Below are 26522 nucleotides of genomic sequence, written 5' to 3' on the forward strand. Positions count from 1 at the left end.
CTATCGCAACGGGTTTACTTACATACGTATTTAAATACGTGTGAAGAGATTAGCAGTTTCCCTGCAGGTGAACGAGTGGGTCTAGAGAGAGTGGGGAGACGGTGGGAAGAGAGAAGGGACCTTGAGCAGAGGACTGCCAGTTGTTCGATTTGTGGTTATTTCTAATTTAACAAACACTTATATAGCACTTATTTTTACCAAGCGCTGTTCTAAGCGCTTTCCACAAGTTGACTGTTTTAACGAGAAGGCTCAGAAAATGGTCTTTAGTTCCCAAAACAAAATACAACTATGACATTTTAAGTTATTTTATCACAAGTACTTTTATCTGTTATCAAGGCTCTGCTGCAGTGATTCTCGGACAGAAAAACATAAACCTAATCAGTTTTCGTAGAAACATTAGTAAGCCTAGTTGGCGAGGTGAAATGTTAAGACCCCTTTGAAAAGTTTTTGTGTATCCCTAAAAACTTTAAAGCATGTACTCAGAACAGCTTATGTATCTGTTTGGGGTGTCAGGCACTCAGAGTATCTTTTCATTTAGGGGTTAACCCCAGACCAGGTCAATGCCTGTTTTAGCCGAAGTTAGTATTTCTAAACAACGTCTCGCCTCCAACTTAAGAACTACTTCCGGCCTTCTCTTGTAGTCCTCAGCGCGTATGTGAAGCAATGCATTCTGGGAGACATTGAGATTTCCAGGCTGGGTGTGAATTCCGGACTTCGTTTCCCACAATGCCTTGGCGTGAATTCGTAACTCCTGCCGGGGTAACTGTGAGGTGGTCGCCATCTTGCGTACGGAGTGGAGGCTTGTTTCTCGGCTCCTGAGGGCCGGGCATTCGGTCCCACCCGGTCTCTGTTTGGGGAAGGTCTTCGGGCTTCTTTCACCTACTTTTTTGAGGTCAATGCAGAACTGTGGTATAAGGTGAGTAAACAGACTATTTTAAGCGAGGTGGGCTTGTGGTGGGGACGTTTTTCAGTTTCTTTCTTCTTCCTTCAGTGGCTTGGCTTCTCGCCAGCGCTTGACTGAACCCTTTAGGTTAGCCGTAAACAGAAGCCGGGAGTGAACCTTTGGGTCTCGGAGCTCCTTGGAATTCCTAGACAGAACCTGAACGTGTCTCCTTTGGGACAGAGAAATTGGGTGAAGCGCTTTTGCCCGGGCTGCCCTGTTTGGAGGTCAGGAGGCCTTAGGGTTCAGGTTGTGTATAGGCCTCTCTCTCCTTTCTCTTCCCTGGGACTTTTCTGCTGTTTACAATGAGGAAATGAGAAGCTGAGAAGCGGCCTAGGAGGGGCCTGTTTCTGGGAGGTTGAAGTTTTCTTAAGGTGTATTTTCTTTCAGTCACCCTGGGGCCTTCCTGTCTTATTCGTGTTTTTGCTCTTTCCTCGTATTAGAGAGAGGACGACCAGAGAGCGGGCGGAATGAAGTATTGACCAAAACAGGCGTTTGAATTGTACTGTTGAGGGTCCCCAAAAATTTTCAAGAGAAGCGGAGTTTATTTATCTACGAGATGGACGAACCATCTGGAAAAGATGAAGGCTTTGATTTGGGGAGTTGCCAGATTTCTAAACATCACATATTTCTGTCATTCTCATTACAACTTAAGTTACTGTTCTTTTCTTTAAAATTAATGTAATACACACATTTGGAGACACTTTAACTCTCCTCGCAGGAATAGGGCCTATAAAGACTGACATTTCAGTTAATATGACGTTTGATTGCTAACACTTGTGGTTGTCTGAGGTTTGCTAAGGACCTAGTGGTTTTAAACAGGAAGACATTTATGATACAGTTTATCACAGCCAGTTTGGATATGTGTCATTTTGGGTGGCACACTTACTCTCCCTTTTAGTACACGATTGTATATCTGTGTCATCAAAATGTGTATTACTGATTGAGCTTTCCAAGCTTGCTTAAATTTTTGCTTAGGTTCTCTGAATTCAGAAATACGTTAGTTAAATAGGAGATATAGCTTTCTTTAAAAAAGGATGTTTATTTACCTTCAGTGAAACTCCTGCTTTAAATCACAATGTCATAACAGTAGTACATGGTTATAAAATTACAACTTTGAAATTTTCGTGTTTTGTGAAAATGCTTTTTAAATGCTTATATCAAATTGGTTTTTTCTATTGTTTTTGAGGAAACTTTTGTTTAGATTTTTAAAGCATTAGTTATTAGTTGTGTGATTTGCTCCTCAGATGCCGTATGGTGAAATTGAAGCTAAATCCATAGGACATGAGGAAGAACTAATAAGTGAACCATGCTCCAAGAAATTGAAGTCTAATGAAGAGGCATATGTTTTCCCCCATCATGGTAGTGGTAATTTTCACAGAAAGCAAGAGAAAACTGGAAGTGATTGGACCCCTGTAATCATCACTAATATTAGAGGACATAGTTATCCTCAGGAGGACAAAACCCAAACTACAGATTTGCTGAAACCTGTGCATGATGGGATGCCTAGTGACAGACCAGATGTTATTGAGTCTGTTGATTCGCAAGTTGTACAGGATATGCATCCTCCATTGGTATCCACAGATGATGAGATATATAGCACAAGTAAAGCATTTATAGGACCCATTTACAAACCCCCTGAGAAAAAAAAATGTAATGACAGGAGGAATCAAGCAGACACTATCAATGGTAGAGATGGCAAAAAAGAACAAAAGAAACAGAAATTTAACTCCAAAAAATCAGAGATTGACAATGAATTGTTCCAGTTTTACAAAGAAATTGAAGAGCTTGAAAATGAAAAAGATGATTCAGAAAGCAGTTGTAAGGAACCAGAACCCTCTGAGAAACAACTCGTTCCATATTATCAGAGCCATGATAATGATCGGTTAAAATCTGAAGAAGAAAAGAAAAAATATCTTAGTAATGGCCTTCAACCACATTGTGGTAATCAGCAGTGCATGGTGAATGAGCCAGGTAAATATCCTTGTAATGGACAAGTAATACCTACATTTTGTGACAATTCATTTACTTCCTTCAGGCCTGAGTGGCAAGCAATGCATTCTTTTGTAGTACCACAAGACCCTCATCTTCCCAGTTTTAACTATCACTTAAATATTCAAAGATTGAGTGTTCCACCAGATCCACCATCAAATATTTTCCATGCCCAGGATGACTTTGAGATGCAGAATGGATATTTTATAAATAGTTGTCATGCTAACTGGGATTGTTTGACTTTTAATGAGAACAATGAATATACTGACCGCAGTGATATTACCAGTGGTGATCATCCCTCTAGAAATGACTATAATGTGCAAGATGGGTATGCAAGTAATGGTTTCTGTGAAACCAGTGAAGGATACTGGAAAGATCCTTCTGTGGACGAGTGTAATGGAACAGACAGGTTTATAAACCAGCAGTTTCAAGAGGAAAAGTTACATAAATTGCAGAAGTTACTTATTCTTTTAAGAGGTTTGCCTGGTTCTGGGAAAACAACATTGTCTCGGTAAGTAAAGATTACCAAGTGAATACTTGGTAATTTACTGCTTAAAGATCATGATGTTGTAATCAGTGGCAAATGCTGTTATGTGTCTTGTAAAAAATCTTTAATTTGTTATACTTGAGAATGGCATATGATGGTAAATATTTAAAAAGATGTTTTCTGATAGAGGAATTATATTAAGATCCTGTTAAGGACTTTAAAAATAGATACACCATGTGAAATAATGGCTGTGATGAAAGCAGATGCTATTTGAGAACTGTGCTGCCCTTCAAGTCAGCTATTCAAGAAGAGTTGGATTCATGGGTAGAAAACTTGAGCTTTGACTCAGTTATTTCAGTTTGTGACCTTGGACAGGTTTCACCGTTAATAATACTTATTTTTCTGGAATTATTATGAGAAGCCAGTGAGATAACCCAAGGAAAGGAATTTTGAGCTTGTTTTAAGAACTGTGTCGTGTTTGTACCATTGTTGATGGAGGGAACCTTTTTGTGGTTTCTTTTAAGAGCTTGAAGTGAGCAATATCTGAATTAGTGGAGTTAGAACTGATGATGTTTTATTGTGTGGTGAAATGTTTCAAATTCCTGTCTTTGTTTACATTTTTAAAGTATTGATGCAGTCAAACACGTTTGTGCAGCTGTGAAAAACAATACAGAGTCTTTGTAGTTTATATAGGATGATTTAAGGTTTATGCTAGATAAGAGGGAAAAGAGCTTATTTGATGTCTTTGGGTCATGATAAACAAGTCCAAGGAACTGTTTTGTAAATGGTTTATATTTATTTGCAAGACAGTCTAAACAATTTAAACAGTATTTCTTCAGAAGCAAGAAATTAGAGAAAGATTTAAGTTATATAGACATTTCAAGCTAGATTGTAAACTGTGATTTTGTGAATGAATTTTAAGCCTGCATTTTTATTCCTTTTTAGTGAAAATTTTATAGAGACAATGATATTTCAACCCTTCTTTAGAAAGGATAGAAATTAAGAATGAAGTCTTAAAAACATGGGTGTTCTTCTAGATTTGGAATATCAGAAAAGGGATGGTTGGAAATTGGATGAAGGCATCTTCTGGTGAGGGCCTCTGGTATAGAATGTGAAAAAGAAGGGTTAGGTTCAGAACAGCATATTGGAGTGTGTTGAAACTGAAAGTGAGTCAAGTGTAGTGGCAATTCAGTAAAAGTTGAAGGAGACGTAATTGTAGTGGGAGATGAGAGGTGATTATATTTAATATGTTGTTGTTCAGTCGCTAAGTCATGTCTGACTCTTTGCGACCCCATGTATATTTCTTTATTTGAGAAATTAGATGTAATAAGAGTGGAAGTTATAGTCACAACTACCATATATGTTACTGTTTTTAGGTTATAGAGTACTTCCACATATAACCATCTTGGGAGATGAATTAGTCTTTTCACTTTTTAGAAGCAGCAGAGGCTAATAAAAAGTGAGTTCAGGTTAAAGGACTTGGGAGAAGTTATAAAAACTGGTAAGAGATCAAAATGGGGATGTAAATGAGAGTGTGTTTCTTACCTAATCCTTCACTTTAATATCTATCACATGGGTTGCTCTATACCTGACTCCTGGCTTTGAATAGCTTGGTTAAAGCAGCAGAAGTATCTCTTTAGGTCAGCACTTTTTTGAATGAAGTAGGAATGGTTGTTTGGGATTGGATATGAAGCCACATATTCTCTAGTGGGGAATGGTTTCATGTAGGATTTAGCTTTTCAAATGAGCTTTGAAAAAAGGAACAAATATTTGGAGGATCAGAGTTGAACTGATTTGGGGCACTAAATTAAAATATAACATTGTTTAGTATTGATATGTGGTAATGAGTTATAGTGGGTTAGATAAATTTCAAATTCTTTTGAGATAGTATTCAAGTCCCTTTCTTCCTTTAGTCCTTAGCTACCTCTTTATCTTCATATCCTTGTGCGCTTGAACTAGTACCCTGCCCTCCACTGCAGGAGACATAATATGTGTCCTTTCATTTTTCTCAGGGTTTTACTTATTTAGAGGTTCTCTTAATTGCCTCTACTTTTGATGTTTTGGTTTCTCATCTTAACCCTCAAGACAGCATTATCTTTTTGTTAAGCCAACTTGGTTACAAGTGGCAGAAGCTTGGTGTTTACCACAACTTCATGAACAGATTTTGATGAAACTAGTCTTACGTTAAATTTGAATACCAGTACAGACTTTAAATATTTACAAATGAACCTTTGAAAACAGTTCACACAACTTCTATAGGTATGACAAGGTGCCAGCTCTTTGTCCTTTTAGGTAAACTGACGGCTTTTTGATGAAAGGTTCATTTGAGGCAGAATTCAACAATATTCTAGAGGTAGAATTTTGTTGCTGTTGTAGTTGGCAGTCAGCCAGACTGAATCCTTAGATTCCATGGTTGGTCTCAGGACCATTTAGGGATCAAGTTTTGGGTATCATTCTTAGGGGTGTAGGCTAAAGATTTTGCTAGATTCCTATACTGTGTTCTTGCAAGGAGGAGGCATAAATCAAAAATACTTCAGCAAATCCACATTTCTTATATGCTACAGATTTCACCAGTGAGAGTATTATCAGAAGCAGTAATTTCATCATATTAGCAAAATGTCTGGAGTTGATCAGGAATAAAAGATAGTTGAAGCACTTGTCAGAAAGAGGAAGTCCTACTCTGCTGGCTTTGATGATGAAGGGACCATGAGTCAAGATGGATATGTAGGTTGCTTTTAGAGGAATGCTAGTCTGACCACTGGCGACCCACTCCAGTATTTTTGCCTGGAAAATCCCATGGACAGAGGAGCCTGGTAGGCTGCAGTCCATGGGGTCTCGAAGGGTCAGACACGACTGAGCGACTTCACTTTCACTTTTCATTTTCATGCATTGGAGAAGGAAATGGCAGCCCACTCCAGTGTTCTTGCCTGGAGAATCCCAGGGACGGGGGAGCCTGTTGGGCTGCCGTCTATGGGGTCGCACAGTAGGACACGACTGACGCGATTTAGCAGCAGCAGTCTGACCACAACTTGATTTTAACCTAATGAAACTGATTTCAGACTTCTGACCTTCAGAACAGTAGGATAATAAACCTGTGTTGTTTTAGCCGACAAGTTTGTGATAATTTGTTACAGCAGCCATAGAACACAACAGTTTGAAGAGAGGAAGAGATTTTTTTTTTCCTTTCTTCTGTTGGAAGAGCCTTCAGTTTAAACTCCAGAGGAAAGGTTGACTTTTTCTTATGTAGGGTAATTTTCTTCTTTCAAGAAGTGTTTGGAGAATGAAGTGTCCCAGTAGTCTTCGGCCAGAGGGTATGCAAGGCCACTCAGTACATAAGGAGGTAAAGAATTCATGCAATATCAGTTTTACTCAGTTTTTTTTTTAAATCACTTCTATTTTTAAACATATATGATGTGTTATAGAAAACATATGGTTCTTAGAAAGTAAAAAAAAAATTAAGCAGGAAAATTACAATGGCTCTATATATAGTAGACCATTTTGGGAAGTAGGACTCTCAAAATGACATTTAAGAATACAATTCACTTGTTGTTACTCAAGTGAAAGATTGTAAGTACAGAGTAAATTTTTAATCTATGGTTGAGTTACAAAGTTCCCTGAAGCTGACTTGTTAAAGCAATAAACATTTATTGTCTCACAGTTTCTGAAGGACAGGAATCTGGATGCCTCTGGTTCAAGGTCTCTAATGATGCTATGATCACCATGTTGCCTTGGGCTGTGTTTTGGTCTGAAGGCTTGTCTTGGGGAAGACCTGCATGGAATATCTCTCAGAATTGTTGACAAGACTTATTTCCTTGTGAGCTACTGGATTGAAGGCCTCAGTTCCTTGCTACCTGTAGGCTGTCTCGTCAGTTGAGGGGATTATCCAAGGGTGTGGACACCAGGAGGTGGGGATGTTGTGAGCTATTGGTTTTGGCTCTTCCACCATTGTTTATGTGATTTTGGTTGTCTGAGTTCTGAAATTATTTTCATTTCTGAATTTGTTTAATACCACATTGGCAAGGTTGTTGTGAGGATTAAATGGAATCATAGAGGTATGTATATAAAATGCTTGGCACATACTAAGTCCTCAAAAAGATAGCTGTTTTGCAAAATGCGAGTCAAGTGGCCAGTGGGACCACATCTGAAATTTTTATTGTATACTTGATTTCTCAAAGGTCTAAATTTTCTGAGAATCCATTTTAGTACCTGTCATAACTTGGGAGGGTTCTAATAGAATCTGACTAAGAATTTTGAAAATACTGATAGTCTTAAATAATTTGCTTTTGTTTAGATGGTTGATATGACATTAGATATATCTAGATTAATAAAGGTATTTTTGAGATAATTCAGGAAATTTTGAAACGATGCATGAGCAGACTGGGAGGAAAAAGTCTCTTCAAGCTAAAATTATTTGCTGTAGTTATGATTTATACAGCTAAGATACTCTTCATTGAGATTTGTTCGTGTTTGATGTTGACATGGTTTTATGATATAAATTGATTTACTATCCCTTCCCTCCCCACTTTTTTTTCTTTTTTGAAGAGGTTAAGCATTTCTTGGGTACAGAAGATCCTGTACTCTTGTAGTATGGCATTATTAAATCTAGACGATCACCTGCTAGTAAAGTAGTAGAACAGAGCGGGGAAAAAAAGAAACATATATGTTATCTAGGAAAGATAGTATCAGGTTTCTGGTACTTTTAAACATAACTAGGTATCATCTAGTTGATTATGATCAAAATTTTTTTAGACAATTGAGCTTTGGTTTGGAATGCTAATATTGTGGCATTTTTTTTTTTTTAATATTGTGGCATTTTTTGAATCACTTATAAACAAATAGGATGCCAAATGTGTTAGATGGTATATTTTGGGAAAATCATGGCCACTTAAAAGAGAAATCCAGCTTTATCCTCAAACAATTAATTTAAACCATTTACTTTTTTTTAAGATTTATTTTTTAATTGAAGGATAATTGCTTTACAGAATTGTGTTGGTTTCTGCCAACTTCAACATGATAAACATTTACTTTTGTTTGTTTAAAGTAATTTGAATCAGAATTCTATAAGTGGAAGTATACAGTACATTTTTTACATTTATATATGGTTTTATTTTTATATAAAATATATGCAGTTTTATTATCTGAGGAAAGGAGAGATGTTTGTTATTTTAATAGTTGAAATTCTTTGTTACTTTTATTAGGAAATATTCTTGAATCATCCCAGGGCAATATCATCCTTCCCACCACCTTCTACTCCCTTCCCCTTCTCAAAAAGAGATTATAGAATTACATATGCTCAGTTGCTTCAGTCCACTCCATGAACTGTAACCTGCCAGGCTCCTCTGTCCATGGGATTCTCCAGGCATGACTACTGGAGTGGGTTGCCCTGCCCTCCTCCAGAGGATCTTCCTGACTCAGGGATGGAACCCACATCTCTTAAGTCTCCTGCATTGGCAGGCAGCCTCTTTACCACTAGTGCCATTGGAAGCCCAGTAAAATGATAATCCAACTGCCTAATGATTGAAGGAGGGGAGATAAAGTGAAAGTCACCTCAGCTGTGTCTGACTCTTTGTGACTCCATGGTCTATACAGTCCATGGAATCCAGGCCAGAATACTGGAGTGGGTAGCCTATCCCTTCTCCAGGTGATCTTCACGACCCAGGAATCGAACCAGGGTCTCCTGCATTGCAGGTGGATTTTTTGTTATTGTTGCCTTCAAATTGTTCCTACTGTCTTTTCCTTTTTCTCCGCACATCTCCAATCTGTTTGATGAGTCGCTGGTTATGGGAATTCTCTTACGCTGAACACTTGTCAGTCTCTCTGTGCTTAGAAGTTAAAGGTGGTAAATCGTGAGGACAGACCTTGATTACCACTGACTTGTTCTGAGGATGTGTTCTTTGTTTAGTATTTAGTAGTTAATTTCAGTTAGTAATTTAATCTCTTAAAAATTAAAAACATAGTAATTAGCCTCCAACTAATAAAAAAATTAAAAAAAAAAAAATTAAAAACATGATTATACTCTGGAGGATCATAGACTGTTTCACAGCCTTAAACCTCAAGTCCCACTTTCAGGTCATGCATGTTTGTGCTTTATAGAAATAGTGTATCAAAGCTATCAAAACTAGTTTGAGTCAAATGTAGTTTTCCCCAGATGAATTGCTTCCTTAAGCTTGCTTGTCTTAGGTAACCTATTACGTTAAATTTAGGCAATTTTAGACAACCAAATACAAATTCACTAAAGTTAAAGCATGGAAAGTTGACATCATTTTGAAATTGAAGAGTGTTTTTAAAAGTTGCAATATAGAAGTCACTTAATGGCTATTATTATGTAGATTTAAGTATGAAGTGATATTTGAAATCTGAAAGCTTTTTAAGGTTCAACTCCTGTGCTGTTCTGCCTGCAATATATTTACAAATACGTACCAGATATTCATTTAATAATCTTTCCTATGTGGCTTATTTCTGATGGTTATAGATTTTATAAATGGCACCTTTATGATTTCTTTTATTAACAGAATTCTGCTTGGTCAGAGTCGTGATGGCATTGTGTTCAGCACTGATGACTATTTTCACCATCAAGATGGGTACAGATATAATGTTAATCAACTTGGTGATGCCCATGACTGGAACCAGAACAGAGGTTTGTTTTGGGCCAAGTCTTCTGGGATAGAATATTTGACTAGGAGTCACAAACCTGAATTTTTATTCTTGACTTTTTTTTCTTTTTTTTTTTTTAACTTTTTACCAGCTGGATGCCTTTGACAAGCCATCGAAAGAGCTTTGAGACCCCGTTTTTCATCTCTTAGAAGCAGTGATAATTATACTTACTCTACCTGATTGAGGTTGTGAAAATCAGAGAATGTATTTAGAATATTTTTTAAACTGTAGATAGTGTACATAAACCAGTACAATAGAGGTATAGGATGTTTTGATATACTGCTTTATACCTCATGAACAAATTCAGAAAACCTCTGATATTACCTCATGAACAAATTCAGAAAACTGGTATTTTTGTTATGTGTTACCAAAAGTTATTTCCTTGAGTAATGACAATATTTTCTAAGGCTTAATGTCCATGAATATTAAATGTTTTTTCCACTGATACAAAAAAATTACTTATACACTTTTTAGAGGCACATGGATCAATTTGTTTTAATTTTGAAATAGTAGTTATTAACCTTGGCTGCACATTTGAATCACTTGGCGATTTTTTTTTTAAACTCATGCCCAAGTGCTAGCCTCAGAGATTCTGGTTTAGTTAGTCTGATGTGCTTGCATGCTCATTCACTTCAGTCATGTCCAATTCTTTACAACCCTGTGGACTGCCAGGCTCCTCTGTCCGTGGGATTCTCCAGGCAAGAATGCTGGAGCAGGTTGCCACATCCTTCTTCAGAGGATCTTCCTAGCTCAGGGATCGAACCTGCGTCTTCCAAGGCTCCTGCATTGCAGGTGGATTCTTTACCACTGAGCCATTGGGGAAGCCCCTAATTGGTATGGAGTGGATCTAAACATTGGTGGTTTTTTTTGGAAAGTTTCCTAGATATTCTAATGTTACAGTCAGAATTGAAAACTATTAATCTAGAACTGTGTAGGTACATGCTTATATTATACTATAATTTCTTTTTTAAAAGATTAAGAATGCTTTGATGATGAAACATTATTTAAACCTGGAGTAGAGCGATTACAGTGAACAGCCTATTTGCTTCCTTGTGGTAGTCATTTAACTTGTAGGATTTATTTGGTTCAACCTTTTTTTCTTTGTAAGTAAACGGTTGTCCCATTTTTAGTGATGTAGCTTCAGAGGGACAGTCTGCTCCCTGTTTCATTCAAGAATGAATTGTTTCCTTAATCAGTTATTTCATTAAAGTTGCAAAATGATTTTCTAGGTCTGTCATTCCTTCTGTGTTCAGTGGCTAGAATTCTTCTGTAATGAGGAATGTCATCTTACCTAGAACTAGCAACTATTGTTACCCTGAAGTACAGTATGTACAGGAAAAACAGCATAAATACTTTTCTTTCTAATTCTCAGTTTTCAAAGTAAGGAATTTCAGTGAGGATATTTTTGAATAAAAAGTTTAAATGTCAGATAAGTTTGATTTTAAGACTATTGTCTAGTATTCATTCTAGGATTTCTTCAAATATTTATTTTAGAAAAAAATATTTTAAAAATTAATTCTTTTTTATTTTTTAAAATGCTGCAGTGTTACTGCCCAAGTCAAATGAGGATGATACTGGCAGTTCCCAAAAATGCTTAGAGTTATTGGCCCAGAGTTAAGAGGAACAGAAGTAGGTGATAAGGGGAATGAGGCAGTATATATCTTTGGTGAACTGGAAAGTTTGTTTGTGTGAGACATTTTTTTTTCTTTGTGCAATACTAGACTATTTTATTAAAATGTTTGTGCCGTGTGAATTATACTTGCTGAACATATTGGTGTCTAGATAAACCATTGGTTTTATTAGTATAGTAAATGTGGACTTTTCCAAGGTAATTTTTAACCCCTTTCAAGGTAATGATAACTAGCAATCACTAGACATTTTGAAAGTGGTGAGCATTACGTTTAGTTTACAAACATTTATTGAATACTTTTAAGTGTCAGTCATTATTCTGGGAATATCAGTCTGCCTCATGTTTATTAGAAGAATCAGAATTCATCTTTAACTGCTTATAAATTTAAAATATCTCCCAAGATGTCGTTACTCTCTTTCTTAGAGTATGGTGGTTAATTTGTTTGAGAAAATGACTCTCTTTATTTGAGTATTCAGACATTGTTTACCTAAGATCTTTATTTTCCTGGAGTGTACTGGAATGTGGTATTGGATGATAATTATCCATGGAAAGAGAATAATATCCCCATTCCTGCAAATCAGAGATTTATTTGGTTAATAAGCTCCTTTTGTAGACGTGACTCCTTAGAGGAGTAAGCATGTCTATCAGACATTAGGAGAATTACTTTAATTTTTTTTTTTTTAAATGAAAGTTTGATCACTGTTTGGGGTAAAGCAGTGGGAATTGATAGCATCTTGGTATCCTGTTTGTGACCCAGGTTGTAACTTTTTTTTAATATTTAGAGATGTTTTCTCCCAAATGTATATTTGCATTCCACGTTAGTCATTATTACTTAACCTTTAAAATTCTATCATCCCTTAGACATCTGTATAAATATTTTCATTATGTGAAACTTAGTGATTTGAATTCTAAATCCCAGCAAAACTTACATATCGTTGTATTTTGCCATTGTATTGATATGCAAATACCTATCAATGCATTTGCATTTTAAACTTTATAGTGGGGAGAAGGAAATGGCAACCCACTCCAGTATTCTTGCCTGGGAAATCCCATGGACAGAGGAGCCTGGCAGGCTATATAGTCCATGGGGTCTCAAAAGAGTTGGACACAACTTAACCACTAAGCAACAACAACCATCCATCCATAGCCCCACCTGTTAGAGATAATTTGTGTTACTCTTTTGGAGTGATGCTAAATAACCTGTTTGTTAACATGTAAATTCAAAGCACTAACTGATTTGCTCTTGGAGCATCTGAAGCTTCCAGTCTGAGGAATTCTCAGGTTTCTCTAGAAAGAGGCATGATACATGAATCTGGAATGACAACAGCCAAGTCAGGCCCCTGAGGGCCAAAGTCAGAGAGGTCAGAACCACGAGAGGGTGATCCTTGAGCAGATACCCAGGATGGAGACAGAGCCAAAGGGTAGACCCCACCCCTCCTCCAGCTATGGCCACTGCAGGAAGGTTCCTGAGAGTCACAGGATCCTCCCCATCCAAGTGACTGTTCTTCTGCTGCTTTGTGTGAGAACAGTCTTAAATGGAGTCTCTGTTTCATAAATGATGGGACTCTATAAAATAAAATAAATTTTATAGTGGGCTCTTAGTTTTCTTGCCTGTCATTAACAGGAATCACTGGAATAATTCTCACCTCATATGGGAATCGACGGCATAGGGATAGGGAGATATAGTTTGAAAAGTTCTGTTGTAGCTCAGCTCCCAATTTCAGAAATCATTATCCTAAGAAATATCCACAAAGTCAGTTGAACCGTGGGATTTATCTGCTTAGGATATAAACAGTGATAAATCCATAACACTTTTTTTTTTTTAACCTCAGCCTCTTATTTCAAAGAAATTATTGGTAATTTTACCTATAGAAGACAACTTTTGGTGTCTTAGTAACTTTCCACATTCTTTACATTTTGCCCAAAATGAAATCAGTTACATATTATCTTGTAAATTGCCATTTTCTGTTAAAAGTCTCCATCTTTCCATGTCATTTAATGTTTGTCTCTTTTCATACTCAGACCATATTCAGATGTAACTTGTTCCTACATTTTCTGTAAATGAAAGCTGTAGACTGAAGTCTTCATTAGCTGTAAGTTCAACAGAATAATTCCCCCAAAATGTCCTTTACAGCTAGTTTTTCAAAACCAGCATTTGGTCTGAAGAAGACCCATTACATGTGTTTATATCTCTTAATTCCACTTAATCTAGCAGAGTCCTTTGATTTCCATGCACTGACTCTAGAGATTGCACAGTTTTGGTTTTAAGTACAGGGATGTAGAAAATTTCTTAATGAATGTTTAAATTTTATTTTACATATTTTTATCTAATAGTTCTGTTTTTTGTTTTTTAAATTATTTTTTATTTCAGCAAAGCAAGCTATCAATCAGGGGAGATCGCCAGTCATAATAGACAACACTAATACACAAGCTTGGGAAATGAAACCATATGTGGAAATGGTAAATATGAGATATGAGAGAGTTTTTCTATTCTTTTCAGTTTTTTTCATATTCTAAAATTTCAGTTAACTTTGATGTTTACTATTAAAACATTTGTCCTTGTTCTCTAAAGAGGTATGTCCATTTACTTAATTTTTTAAAAATTGAGAATGGTGCTTACTAAGCAATATGTTCATCTTGTTAGTTTTGCCTGGACTTGAGAATCGTGATTGGAATTTGACTGTTAAGTGGCCTTAAAATTTTTATAAACCATATTATTTTAAAGGTAAATCTTTCTTGGTTGAGCAAATTTACAAGTATTGTCTAAGTGAAATTTTTATCTGTCTTCCATCTTTTTACTTTAAGAAGTATTCTCTGGGTTTTTGTTTTCTTCCTTTCTTTTGTGTAGGCCATAGGAAAAGGATACAGAGTAGAGTTTCATGAACCTGAAACTTGGTGGAAATTTGATCCTGAAGAATTAGAAAAGTAAGGCACTCAAAATTTTTTAAATCTCTTTTATCTTTTTTTTTCTTTCTTTTCTCCTTTTCATGATCAATTTCTTTACTAGCTTTTGTTTGTTAAATCTTTGATACCTGTGACTAGGGACTATTACTACTACTACTCACTTTCTATTAAGAGGAGCATTGACTTAAACACAATGTGTTTGAGGCTTTTTGCAGTATTAAATTTCCTTAAATGTTCTTTGTTAAGTGTGTTTGTTACTTTCTCTTCCGTGACTTCCTGCGTTGGTTCCCAGTTTATTGAATGCTAGTAGAGATCCAGAAAACTGAGAGAAAAACTAAGACTTTCCCTTCTGCTTTTTAGCTAGGCCACTTCTCTGCGTTGCCTTTCCAACTTCATCTCTTTCCCGTTTTAGATCCCATCACCTTTTTACCTGATGCTTTTCTCTCTCCCCCTTTTCCATCTTTACTGCAACATATCCATTATCCCATAGCCAAGATCCAGGGAATCGATGTTTTTAAGAATTCAGATTTTGTGCTCACTTCGGCAGCACATATATTAAAATTGGAATGATACAGAGAAGATTAGCATGGCCCCTGCACAAGGATGACACGCAAATTCGTGAAGCGTTATATATTTTTCATGTCAGTGTGTGGCAGGGGACACTGCAATGTTGTGGAGTGGTTGGCCTCCAACTAATAAGGGTAGTTGGGAAGAAAAAAAAAAAGAATTCAGATTTTTTTTTTTTTTAGAAAGGCAATACAGAGCCTGTACCTAATTGTACAAAAACCTAGCGGAGTTTGGGGCAGCATGGCATAATCAAACATCTCAGTGTTTCTGCAGCAGATTGTGAATGATCAGTCTGTGTAGATGAGAAAAATTTACATGGTTTAATGTTAGTTCTGAGTTGATCATGCGGCCATATGAGTATAGGCATGGTTAGACTTTGCTTCTATATGAGTCAACAGAAAACTGAATTTTCAGAGTATTTTAGATTTCAGGGTTTGTGAGGGATTGTGGTCTTGTATTAGTTTCAACCCTGATCTTCCATTTGTGTTTACCTTTATCCATTTACCCTGGTTTTCCTGACTGTAAATCATTTTCCTTTCTTCATTTTCACTCCATCCACCCCATCTTTGATGACAACTTTTAACTCACATACCTTACAATTTACCCATTAAAAGTGTACAGTTCAGTGGTTTTCAGTATATTCACAGAGTTGTGCAACCATCACCTCTCTTTTTAAGACCATTTTTTTCTCCTACGTGTTTCTCTCTTCCTGCTTAAAACTGTTATTCTGTGTATGGTATTCAACTACTTTCTTTCCTCCTTGCCTTTCATTCCTTTTGTATCTTTGAATTTTTATTCCTTTGGTTATCTTTCTTTCCCTTTCTAATTTGCATGCCAATCAAATTTATGAAGAGTTAAACTGATAGATATTATTAATATCTGGTATTCTTTGCCTGCCCTCTGTGTGATTATTGCTCCTCAGGTAGAAAGAAGAGAGGGTTTAAAAACTAAAGATACTTGGCTTATGTTGAATAAGTGAGTTAATGAAATTGTTGTACGGTTAGGCTTTATTTGCATTTGAGACTGTTGAAACTTATTATAATTTTTAATATAAAATAACTTTACAAAATAAAGTCAATTTAACTGCTATCTAGTATAGTTTGACAGATTTTTATGTCTTTTTTTCTAGGAAGATGAGTTAGCTTTAGTAAGTCTAGAATAAATGTAAAATATGTTCTGTGTGTTTTGCCATGTCCAACTCAAATTACAGAAAACTACAAGGGTTAAATTCTTTAAAAAAATTTTTTTGAGAGACAAGAATAATTCATAAACCACTTATTGTTGTCAAAATTAAACTCACAGAAAATTACATAAAATATAAATATGTAGCTTAACAAATTTCTTATAAGTCAGATATTCATTTAACTACTACTCGTGTCATGAGAGCTTTACTAACACTTTTAGAAGTTTTTTGAATTCCTTTTCCCAGTAACAGTTCTCTACAATTACTTGCTTGCTATTCCTTAAAGCTTTTTTTTTTTTTTTTGCTTTTTAAAAAAATCCTTCACTTTAGCACCACAGTTTAATTTTTTCAAAGTTTATATATTAGTAAATAGAATTATGCAGTATATAGTCATTGTCTTTAGTTTCTTTCATTCAATACAATGTTTATGAGATATGTAAAAATGTATCTAATAATAGTTTGGTGTTGATAATAAATTTTTTAAATGCAGGTGTATTAAAAATAGCTTTTGCAAGTTATACATTTTTTTTTTTTATACATATTTTATATAGAGTTTTGTAAGTCCTAGAAACCCACTCAATTCTTCTGTAATTCTCAAAACAGTGTTGCATTATCTTTTTACTTTGTTTAAAAGTTAGGGATCATTAACTCAGTGGTTCAGTGAATCAGTAGTTAGTTCTGTGTGAAGACAGTATAATCAGTTAACATTTTGCTCTGATTTATGGTCTTTTAAGCCTTTTTAATATATTGTTTAAAACTGAGAGAGCCCTTTTTTAAAAATAACACATGAGGTGTATCTTCTGGTATTTATTTGCCAAATGTAATTTAGACTCTATTCTGCTCTGCTCTGTTACTCTAAAATAGGTTAATCCTATACATTCTTAAAAAATAGAATTAAAATCCTTTTCTTTTTTGGTAGGAGGAATAAACATGGTGTGTCTCGAAAGAAGATTGCTCAGATGTTGGATCGTTATGAATATCAAATGTCCATCTCTATTGTAATGAATTCAGTGGAACCGCCACACAAAAGCACACAAAGACCTCCTCCTTCACAGGAGAGACAGAGGTGGGGAGGCTCTCTAGGCTCGCATAATGAAGTCTGTGTTACAAATAATCGTTAAGTTGGCTATTTTCAGCTAACTCATTTGTTGCTTGCCCTTAAAAAAATTTAGTGAGCCTGCCTTGAAACTTAAGTAGTTTCAGATTTTAAAAAAAGACCACATTGCCTCACAAAAGATGTTCCCAGCAAGTTGTTTAAATTCTGAAGTGTAAATAAAAATTATATAAAATTGTATTTTAAATGTTTTTATAATCTTTTGTTGTAATACTTTTGGTTATTATGAAGACCCCTGAGCAGAGTGGGTAGGAACCAGAATGTTTTTCTATAATTGAATTTTAAACTGATTTTGTCTTTTATAGATGTCAGACAGTTTTACAGTTCATACCTAAATTCAACTTTTCATAAAACTTTAGTATTTTTCTTTGACTAACTTAAATATATAAGAAATACTAACTTGTTATAGGCACTTTAGTTGACTCCTCTATTCATAATACTGGTAAAATTATGTTTTTCTGCAAATTCATCTTTGTAAAAAAGTATTTCTAAGCTGTAATTAGCATATTACTTACTAAAACAAAATTCTCTGTCAAATGCCAATACAGTAGGTATATCAGTCACCAAGGGTTTTTTCTCCATAATTTACATTTTCATCACCCTTCTTCTTAAAGCCATTCTCTGTCTCCCCATACTCCCCAATTCTGGAATGAAAAACAGGGCAACCACTATATAGTTTACAAAAACTCTTCATGTTATTCTGATAGTACATAACTTTTCTCTGTTTAACACAGTATAATTCTAGTGTAAAAATATTTTAGACAGCATTAATTGTAGGAAGATTTGTCCTCTGGAATGTTTTACTTCTCCGGGTTTTAGCTTTTCTTTAAGGACAACTGTGTATCTCACTTTATCATTTTGTTAGATTGTGTTCCATCACTTAAAATTTTAAAACCGAGATGGAATTCATTTCAGAGGTCTTGGGCAATTCATCCTAATTTTGCTTTGATTTATCCATTTTTAGGGGAAAAAAAAGTGCAAATTACAACTGTTGAAAATTTTTTATGTGTTTTACATGGTAATAGTTCATGTCCTTTAAGTCTTCTTTCTCCTAAACCAACCTATCCTAAATCCTATAGTATTTTTTTCTTTAATTTTATTTTATATGGAGTATAGTTGATTAACAGTGTTGTGGTGGTTACAGGTGTAGAGCAAAGTGGTGAATCCCATAATCTTCAGATGTTGTTTTAAAACTTTTTAGTGTTTTTTTTTCGGCTTTAAATGTTCTCTCACATCTTTATATTACTTTTTAACTAATATTATTATTTTTTTTTTTTTTACTTTTTAACTAATATTATTAAGTAATACTAATTGCAAGGCTCAAAACTAAGCATAGTACTTTTAACAAGGTCTTTATTACATTGCCTCTAATGAGATGATATGATTTTTATTTGTAGTCTCTAGTACTGTTTATATTTAAATGAGTATTACTGTATTTTATTTTGTTTTGACACATATGTATGTTTGTATATATTTGTTCATCCTAACTATGGTATAGTAGAAATATACTAACTCATGTTTTATGTATAAATGTATATACAATTATAAATGTTCATGTTTCCTTTATTCACTATTTTCATAGTTCTTTTGTTTCAGAATAGTACTTCCTGGTATTTGGGCTTGCTTTTCCCAGCATTTTATTATGTAAATTGACATTTTGAAATAGAAAAGAAGGATTTAGTTTTGGGACAGGAGAAACAACTGTTAGTTATATATTGTGTGTCCCTTTCCCTTTGTCCTTATAAAACTTTATTTAGAAGTAATAGTACCATTAGGTTTGGAACAGCAGCCAGATTTATTTCGAGGATCTAGAGAATTGCCTTTGGAAGATACAAATGATGAAGCAACTTGTTCATAATAGTAAGTCTATAAAATAAATTTCTAGTTTTTATTACAGATTAAATGTCATCTCCTAATATTTCTGAGTACTAAAGAGATCGTTAATCATTACCAAATATTTTTAAAAGTTATAAATGTTTACTGAGGCGAGGTAACATTCTAGAAGATGTTTTTGTTGGGGCTTTTTGTATTTTTTTTGTTTGTGTTTTGGCCACACCACTTGGTATGTAGGATCTCAGTTCCTTGACTAGGGATGGAACCTGCACCCCCTGCATTGGAAACATGGAGTCTGAACCACTGGACCACCTGGAAAGTCCCTAATTTTTTTTTTTTTAAGACAGAGTAAATTAAAAGTTCCCCCAAGCATTTTGACTAATGTTACTTTTTACTTTTGAACAGTAACAGAACAGAGAAATGAATATGCAATAAAAGATGAAATTCACCAATTAAAAGTTTTTTCATCCAAATTTTTCCTTCTATTCAGACATTCTTTTTTAAAATTTAGATATATTCCTAATGGACTAGCTCCCTCTGCTGCTTCCTGCCATTCTGAGTTGGTCTCCATCACAAAGAAAAAATGGGCATTACTCATCATATTTAACTAAGGTGAACATTTTAAACAAAATGTAGATTCTAGTCTGGTTCAGAAAGATTCTTTTTTCATAGACTTGTAAAAATCACTTCTCCAGTTTTCTATATGTCAATACTGCCAATAAAAATATTTGTGTGGTAATTAAGTTGAACTTTTGATGCTTTTTAAATTGATCTTTCATTATTCACTTTCCTAAAAGAAAATATTAGCTTTTTAATATATTATGTGTTTTAAAGTAAGATTGTTTATAGAAGATAGTGTTGTGTTTTGTTGATGGTATGATAGGGTGGATTTAACTATTTGAAGTTTGCCTAATTAATATAGGTTATGAAATTTTCCAGTTTTATATATAGGTAAGTTTTGAAAGAATTTATATCAAGGGATATAAAATATTTGTTTCGAGCATAATTGAGTTTTTGTTATCGTGGAAATGTCTGATTTTCTGAGCCTGGTTTTCTAAGTATTTTCAAAGAAAATTGGTGATGTTCTCTTTGGAAAATGTTGAAGAAATGTGGTTGTTCATGTATTAGTACCTCAATGAGATAGGTGTCCTAGGGTTTATTGAAGTATCATATAGTAGTGTAACATAAATGCAGTAACTGAGGATTCAGTTATTGGGGCTGGAGTGTATGTTTGTCTATGTTTGTCTGCAACTCTTTATAAATAGAGTAATGCTTCTTAGTCTAGAATCACAACAAAGTACACTATTACTTAGTTTTGTTAAAATGACCATTCAAAATAAACATGTGATGGCAGCAGAACAGCAGATCAGTAGTGGGTTTTATAGTTAAATTTTGTACATTACAATTTATAAATAAAATTTTTTTCTCATTAAAATTACTAGCTGTAATTTTTGTGAAAGGAAAGATTATATTAAGGGATTATTGGATATCTTCTTTGGTGATGGTTTTCTTTCGCTTTGCAGTTAAGTAACATTTGCATATTTTATTTTATTTTAAAAATTAAGGTATTATTAAAGCAATTGGTTTTTCTATTTGTATGCCAGATTTTTTTCCTTAAAATATCCTAAAGATGACAAGTTCAGTTCAGTTCAGTTCAGTCACTCAGTCGTGTCCGACTCTTTGCAACCCCATGAAGCACAGCACGCCAGGCCTCCCTGTCCATCACCAATTCCCGGAGTCCACCCAAACCCATATCCACTGAGTTGGTGATGCCATCCAACCATCTCATCCTCTGTTGTCCCCTTCTCCTCCTGCCCTCAGTCTTTTCCAGCATCAGGGTCTTTTCCAATGAATCAGCTCTTCGCATCAGGTGGCCAAAGGATTGGAGTTTGAGCTTCAACATCAGTCCTTCCAGTGAACACCCAGGACTGATCTCCTTTAGGATCAGTTGCATATCTGGTTGGATATCCTTCCAGTGCAAGGGACTCTCAAGAGTCTTCTCCAATACCACAGTTCAAAAGCATCAATTATTCGGTTCTCAGCTTTCTTTATAGTCCAACTCTCACATCCATACATGAACACTGGAAAAAACATAGCCTTGATTAGACGGACTTTTGTTGGCAGAGTAATGTCTCTGCTTTCTAATGTGCTGTCTAGGTTGCTCATAACTTTGCTTCCAAGGAGTAAGCGTCTTTAATTTCATGGCTAAATGACCATCAGCAGTGATTTTGGAGCCCAGAAAAATAAAGTCAGCCACTGTTTCCCCATCTGTTTGCCATGAAGTGATGGGACCAGATGCCATGATCTTAGTTTTCTGAATGTTGAGCTTTAAGCCAACTTTTTCACTCTCCTCTTTCACTTTCATCAAGAGGCTCTTCAGTTCTTTTTCACTTTCTTCCATAAGGGTGGTGTCATGTGCATATCTGAGGTGATTGATATTTCTCCCAGCAATCTTGATTCCAGCTTGTGCTTCCTCCAGCCCAGCGTTTCTCATGATGTACTCTGCATAGAAGTTAAATAAGCAGGGTGACAATATACAGCCTTGATGTACTCCTTTTCCTATTTGGAACCAGTCTGTTCCATGTCCAGTTCTAACTGTTGCTTCCTGACCTGAATATAGGTTTCTCAAGAGGCAGGTCAGGTGGTCTGGTATTCCCATCTCTTTCAGAATTTTCCACAGTTTATTGTGATCCACACAGTCAAAAGCTTTGGCATAGTCAATAAAGCAGACATAGATGTTTTTCTGGAACTCTCTTGCTTTTTCGATGATCCAGTGGATGTTGGCAATTTGATCTCTGGTTCCTCTGCCTTTTCTAAAACCAGCTTGAACATCTGGAAGTTCATGGTGCACGTATTGCTGAAGCCTGCCTTGGACAATTTTAAGCATTACTTTACTAGCATATGAGATGAGTGCAATGGCAAGAAGTAGTATTAAGTGAATTTGTTGAAGTAGATTCTGAAAGGAGTGATTAGTGATTGTCTTGTGTGTGTGTTTTATTCCTTTTTTTCCTTTGCTGAGCAGCATTTAAATTAATTCAATTCAGTTGATTCAAATTGCCTAAATCTTAAGTCTAAACAATTTTCAGTTTTGCATGGCTGTAAATTTCAGAGCAAATCTTGAAAAGTTTATAATTATTTTTGCAACTAAATGAATAAATGATTTTTGCAACTAAAATTAGAAAACTTAGATTCAGTATCTTTATATAGATTGTACTGAATGGCCTAATTTTTGTAATGGAATATACAATTTTGAATATCACCTGTGGAAATTCTCAATACAGTATTGCTATCAATTTTCACACAGAAACAAGGGGAAAGAGTAGCATAAATATCTCTGAAAAGAGGTCCTCAGAGAAAAAAATGAGTTATTTTCAAAGCTAGAACTGTGTCAATTTGGAAAGTTTTGAGTTTTTGCTATCTTTAATAGAAGATAAACTTTGTTTATTTTGGTCAGTTAGATTAGAAATAATCTTTTTCTTCCCTTTCCTTCTAACAAATTTTATTCTCTGAATGATAACCCTGTCTCATTCCAGGTGTAAAAATTGTAGTCATTACAATGCACTTCCCAGCATGAAGTCCATTAACTTTAATAAGCTGTCTTAGTGTGTCAAAAATAAACTGTTGTATCTAACATGGACACAGCCATACTCTAACCTCTAATCTTAGAATTAGATATAGTCACATTACCAAAGCATTGTATCTACTTTGGAAATGATTGAAGACTTCATTGGTGGTGTGCAGTTGTTAATATTGCAGTGGTTTTTTGTTTTTGTTTTTTTTTCAGTTGAACTGTTTGTAAATTAATGGGAAGATGGAGAGATTTTTGAGACAGCCTATTGAACTTTTTGCCCTTCAACATTTTTTTTTTCATTTATTTTTATTAGTTGGAGGCTAATTACTTTACAATATTTTAGTGGTTTTTGCCACACATTGACATGAATCAGCCATGGATTTACATGTGTTCCCCATCCCGAACCCGCCTCCCACCTCCCTCTCCATCCCATCCCTCCGGGTCATCCCAGTGTACCAGCCCCAAGCACTTGTCTCGTGCATCCAACCTGGACTGGCGATCTCTTTCACACTTGATAATGTACATGTTTCAATGCTATTCTCTCAGGTCATCCCACCCTCGCCTTCTCCCATAGAGTCCAAAAGTCTGTTCTATACATCTGTGTCTCTTTTTCTCTCTTGCATATAGGGTTATTGTTAACACCTTTCTAAATTCCATATATATGCATTAGGCCTTTCAACATTATTATAGGTAACTAAGGGAAAAAAAATAAGAATAGTCTGTTCATTCATGGTTAAAATTGTGTTGAAGTTCAGTACAATCTATTAAAATACACTTTATTTGGATTATTTATTTGTTTTGCAGTTTCATCTGTATCCTCAGATAGGACATGTAAAGATAAAGTTTTACCCTACAACAGTAATTATAATAATTGTACAACTTTGTTACTGCCTCTTCAATTGTAGTTCTGGACTCTTCAGTCTTTTTAATATATCAAAATGAAAGAAACTTTGATTTGGAAGAGGATCATGAGTTTTTTTTTTTCTCTTTAGAAAAAATAAAAATTTTTTCTTTTTCTTTTTTCTTATGTATTAGAAATCATGTTTTTTTCATAGTCTTTTCCTATACTTGTTTTCTTTTTCTTCACTCCATTTTCTGCTCAGCTATCCTCATGTTAACTTCATAACATTTTTAATGAAGATGGTGGGATGGTAAGTTTCCATCAAAAATAGAGGTAACTTTTTTCCCTTCCTGTGTTCCACTGAATTCATTGTTCTTTGTGAACCTTATTTCATCATGTTAAACTTACAAACTACAGTTTTGCAGTTCCTGTAGAACTTTGATATGAAAATAGTTGTAAAGGTTTATAAGAATCTATCAGTGTTACTTGTTTGTTGTTGTTGTTTAGTCACTAAGTTGTGTCCTCCTGTTTTGCATCCCCATGCGACCCCTAACCTGTTTAGCCCTCCAGGTTTCTCTGTCCATGGAATTTCCCAGGCCATTTCCTCCTCCAGGGGATCTTCCAGACCCAGGATCAAACCTGTGTCTCCTGCTTGACAGGCGAATTATTAGCACTGAGCCACCTGGAAAGCCCTATTCATTGATTAGGAATTTCATAAGCATACTGTAGTACTTGGATGTATGTATTTGAGAAAAACTTATTTTACGGTACTCAAGCCCCTTCCTGATAGACTAGTTGATAAAAGTAGTTGGAAACTCACTCTTACGGAATTCACAGTTGTCATGATTCTTTTATCCAGCCTTAACTGAATGCTTCTGAAGGAGAGCTGAAAGCTTTTTTGAGTTCAGCTTTTACAGGTGATTCTTCATATTCTCAAATACTACTACAATGAGCAATAGGAATTTAATACAAACAAGCCTTTATTTAATAATACTTATTTAAGTAGCTACCATTTAGTTAATGCCTGTCAGTGCCAGTCCCTTTTCTAAGTGTAATTGTAGATGCAATTTTTATATCATATATCTAATTTTTTATAAAGAGGAAACAGAAACCTAGAGAATTTAAGCAATTTATCCTGTGAACATAGTTTCTCTGGGAAGCGATGATAACTAGGAGTCTCGTCTAGTTCACAGACGTATTCCTCATTGTAGCTCATTTTATCTTTTAAACCACGTAGTTATCTTTGGTTAAATTCTTGTTATTAATATAGGGGCTTTTTCTAGGCAGCAAAGAAATTCCAGTGGAAAACTTGAGTGCATCTTTATGGTACCTTTTTGAGTGTATAGGGTTAGAGGTATGTTGACTTACCAGTGAAGCTGAGTGAAGAAATCTGAAAGTGACCATTTATTTAGAATGCCTATTTTAAGTAAAAACTGAAAGCTTGGATGCCATTTAGTGTATAATTATTTTCTGCAAAGTATACACTGGTAGTTGATAATCATATTTCAGCAACATCGTTTGAATTACATTTTTATATATGCTGTTGTGCTTTTATATTTTATTTTAATATCTCCTGATTTAAGCTAGTACTTAAAATATGTAGTATTCAATAAATGGATTGTTAAATTGTGTAAGCTGTTTGTTTTGCTGATTACTTTTGAGAGAGTATGGAGCTTCCCTCAGGTGGTAAAGAATGAGGAGTCTTTGAGGGAGTTATTTCCTAAATAGACCAACACTGTTTTAAGTGATGTTAGTGTATTTTTCTTTCAGTGTCCACTTATTACTTAAGTGTGCTAGCAGTAACTGTCATGGAAATCACAGCAGTTTTCCGAATTTCTGGAGAATTAAGGGTTTTTTACCTTTTGTGATAATTAGCGTCCTTTTTCTTTTATGTTGTTTACATTAATTTTCTAAAAGAACAGTAGAGGAGCCTGTTAAGTTTTCTATAGAAATAAAGTATTGAATTAATTAGATTCTGTAAGGAAAGCCTTTGAGTACAAAATGAAGAACTCTTACTGTTGAAAATGTGTGTCATTTTGTTATAGTTAAAAAAAAAATAGAAGTGCTGGATCTTACTTGATTTTTCTTTATTCCTTGAGAGTAGTTTCTGGATTTTCTTTTTGTTTTTGTTTCTAAATTGGAAATCAAAAGTAGAGTTTTTGTTAGAGTGGGGAAGAAATAGCATTGGTTTCATGAATAGATTAAGATAGCTTTTGGTTCTTGAAACTGCATTATGAGATTGAGATTATTGAAATATAATGTAACACTGGCAAAGGTATGGTTATAACATTTCATTTTGAATATAAGTAAATTGAAGTTTTTATAGGAAATGTGATAGGAGACCTGGGTTAGACATTTTGAATTGATTAGAAAGTAGTAAGAAAAAAAATTTAGTTCTGGGAATGATAGGAAAGAAATTGTTAAAGCTGGAGAGCTAGTGGTCAAAAGTGGTAATTTCTCCCTCCACATCTTCCCTTTGCTGTGTAAAGACCAGTAGAGCCCAGACATTATACTAAGAAAGATTATCTTTCTCTGGTGGCTCAGCTGGTAAACTATCTGCTTGCAGTGCGGGAGACCTGGGTTTGATCCCTGGGTTGGGAAGATCCCCTGGAGAAGGTAAAGGCTACCCACTCCAGTTTTCTGGCCTGGAGAATTCCATGGACTGTGCAGTCCATGGGGTGGCAAAGAGTCAGACATGACTGAGTGACTTTAATTTTCACTTTCTTAAGGGCATGAAAGCATGGTCTTCCTTGTTTTGTCTTTGAAGCTTTGTCCTTTAATGAGTCAATAAATATTTGTTGAATAT

The 26522-nt window shown here is 35.0% G+C and overlaps 1 protein-coding gene and 1 non-coding gene across 3 annotated transcripts in view; both read left to right on the top strand.

Moving 5' to 3' along the window:
- The first annotated feature begins 756 nt into the window (after positions 1-756).
- The window catches only part of N4BP2L2 (NEDD4 binding protein 2 like 2), an 81545-nt gene continuing 55779 nt past the window's right edge, over positions 757-26522 (top strand). The window contains exons 1-6 of one of the 2 annotated variants that reach the window (XM_043477467.1): positions 757-916; positions 2188-3443; positions 9932-10056; positions 14075-14163; positions 14552-14628; positions 17277-17423. In XM_043477467.1, coding sequence (XP_043333402.1) covers positions 2188-3443; positions 9932-10056; positions 14075-14163; positions 14552-14628; positions 17277-17423 — 1694 coding nt within the window. In that variant the 5' untranslated portion in view covers positions 757-916. Of the gene's footprint in view, positions 917-2187; positions 3444-9931; positions 10057-14074; positions 14164-14551; positions 14629-17276; positions 17424-26522 lie in introns of those variants that run through there. The other variant, XM_043477469.1, reaches the window with a different exon arrangement.
- LOC122447718 lies at positions 15139-15245 on the top strand. Its single transcript, XR_006271367.1, has one exon. It is a non-coding gene; the product is annotated as a U6 spliceosomal RNA (small nuclear RNA).

The sequence above is a fragment of the Cervus canadensis genome, chromosome 9, assembly GCF_019320065.1.
Source record: "Cervus canadensis isolate Bull #8, Minnesota chromosome 9, ASM1932006v1, whole genome shotgun sequence".
NCBI lineage: Eukaryota > Metazoa > Chordata > Mammalia > Artiodactyla > Cervidae > Cervus > Cervus canadensis.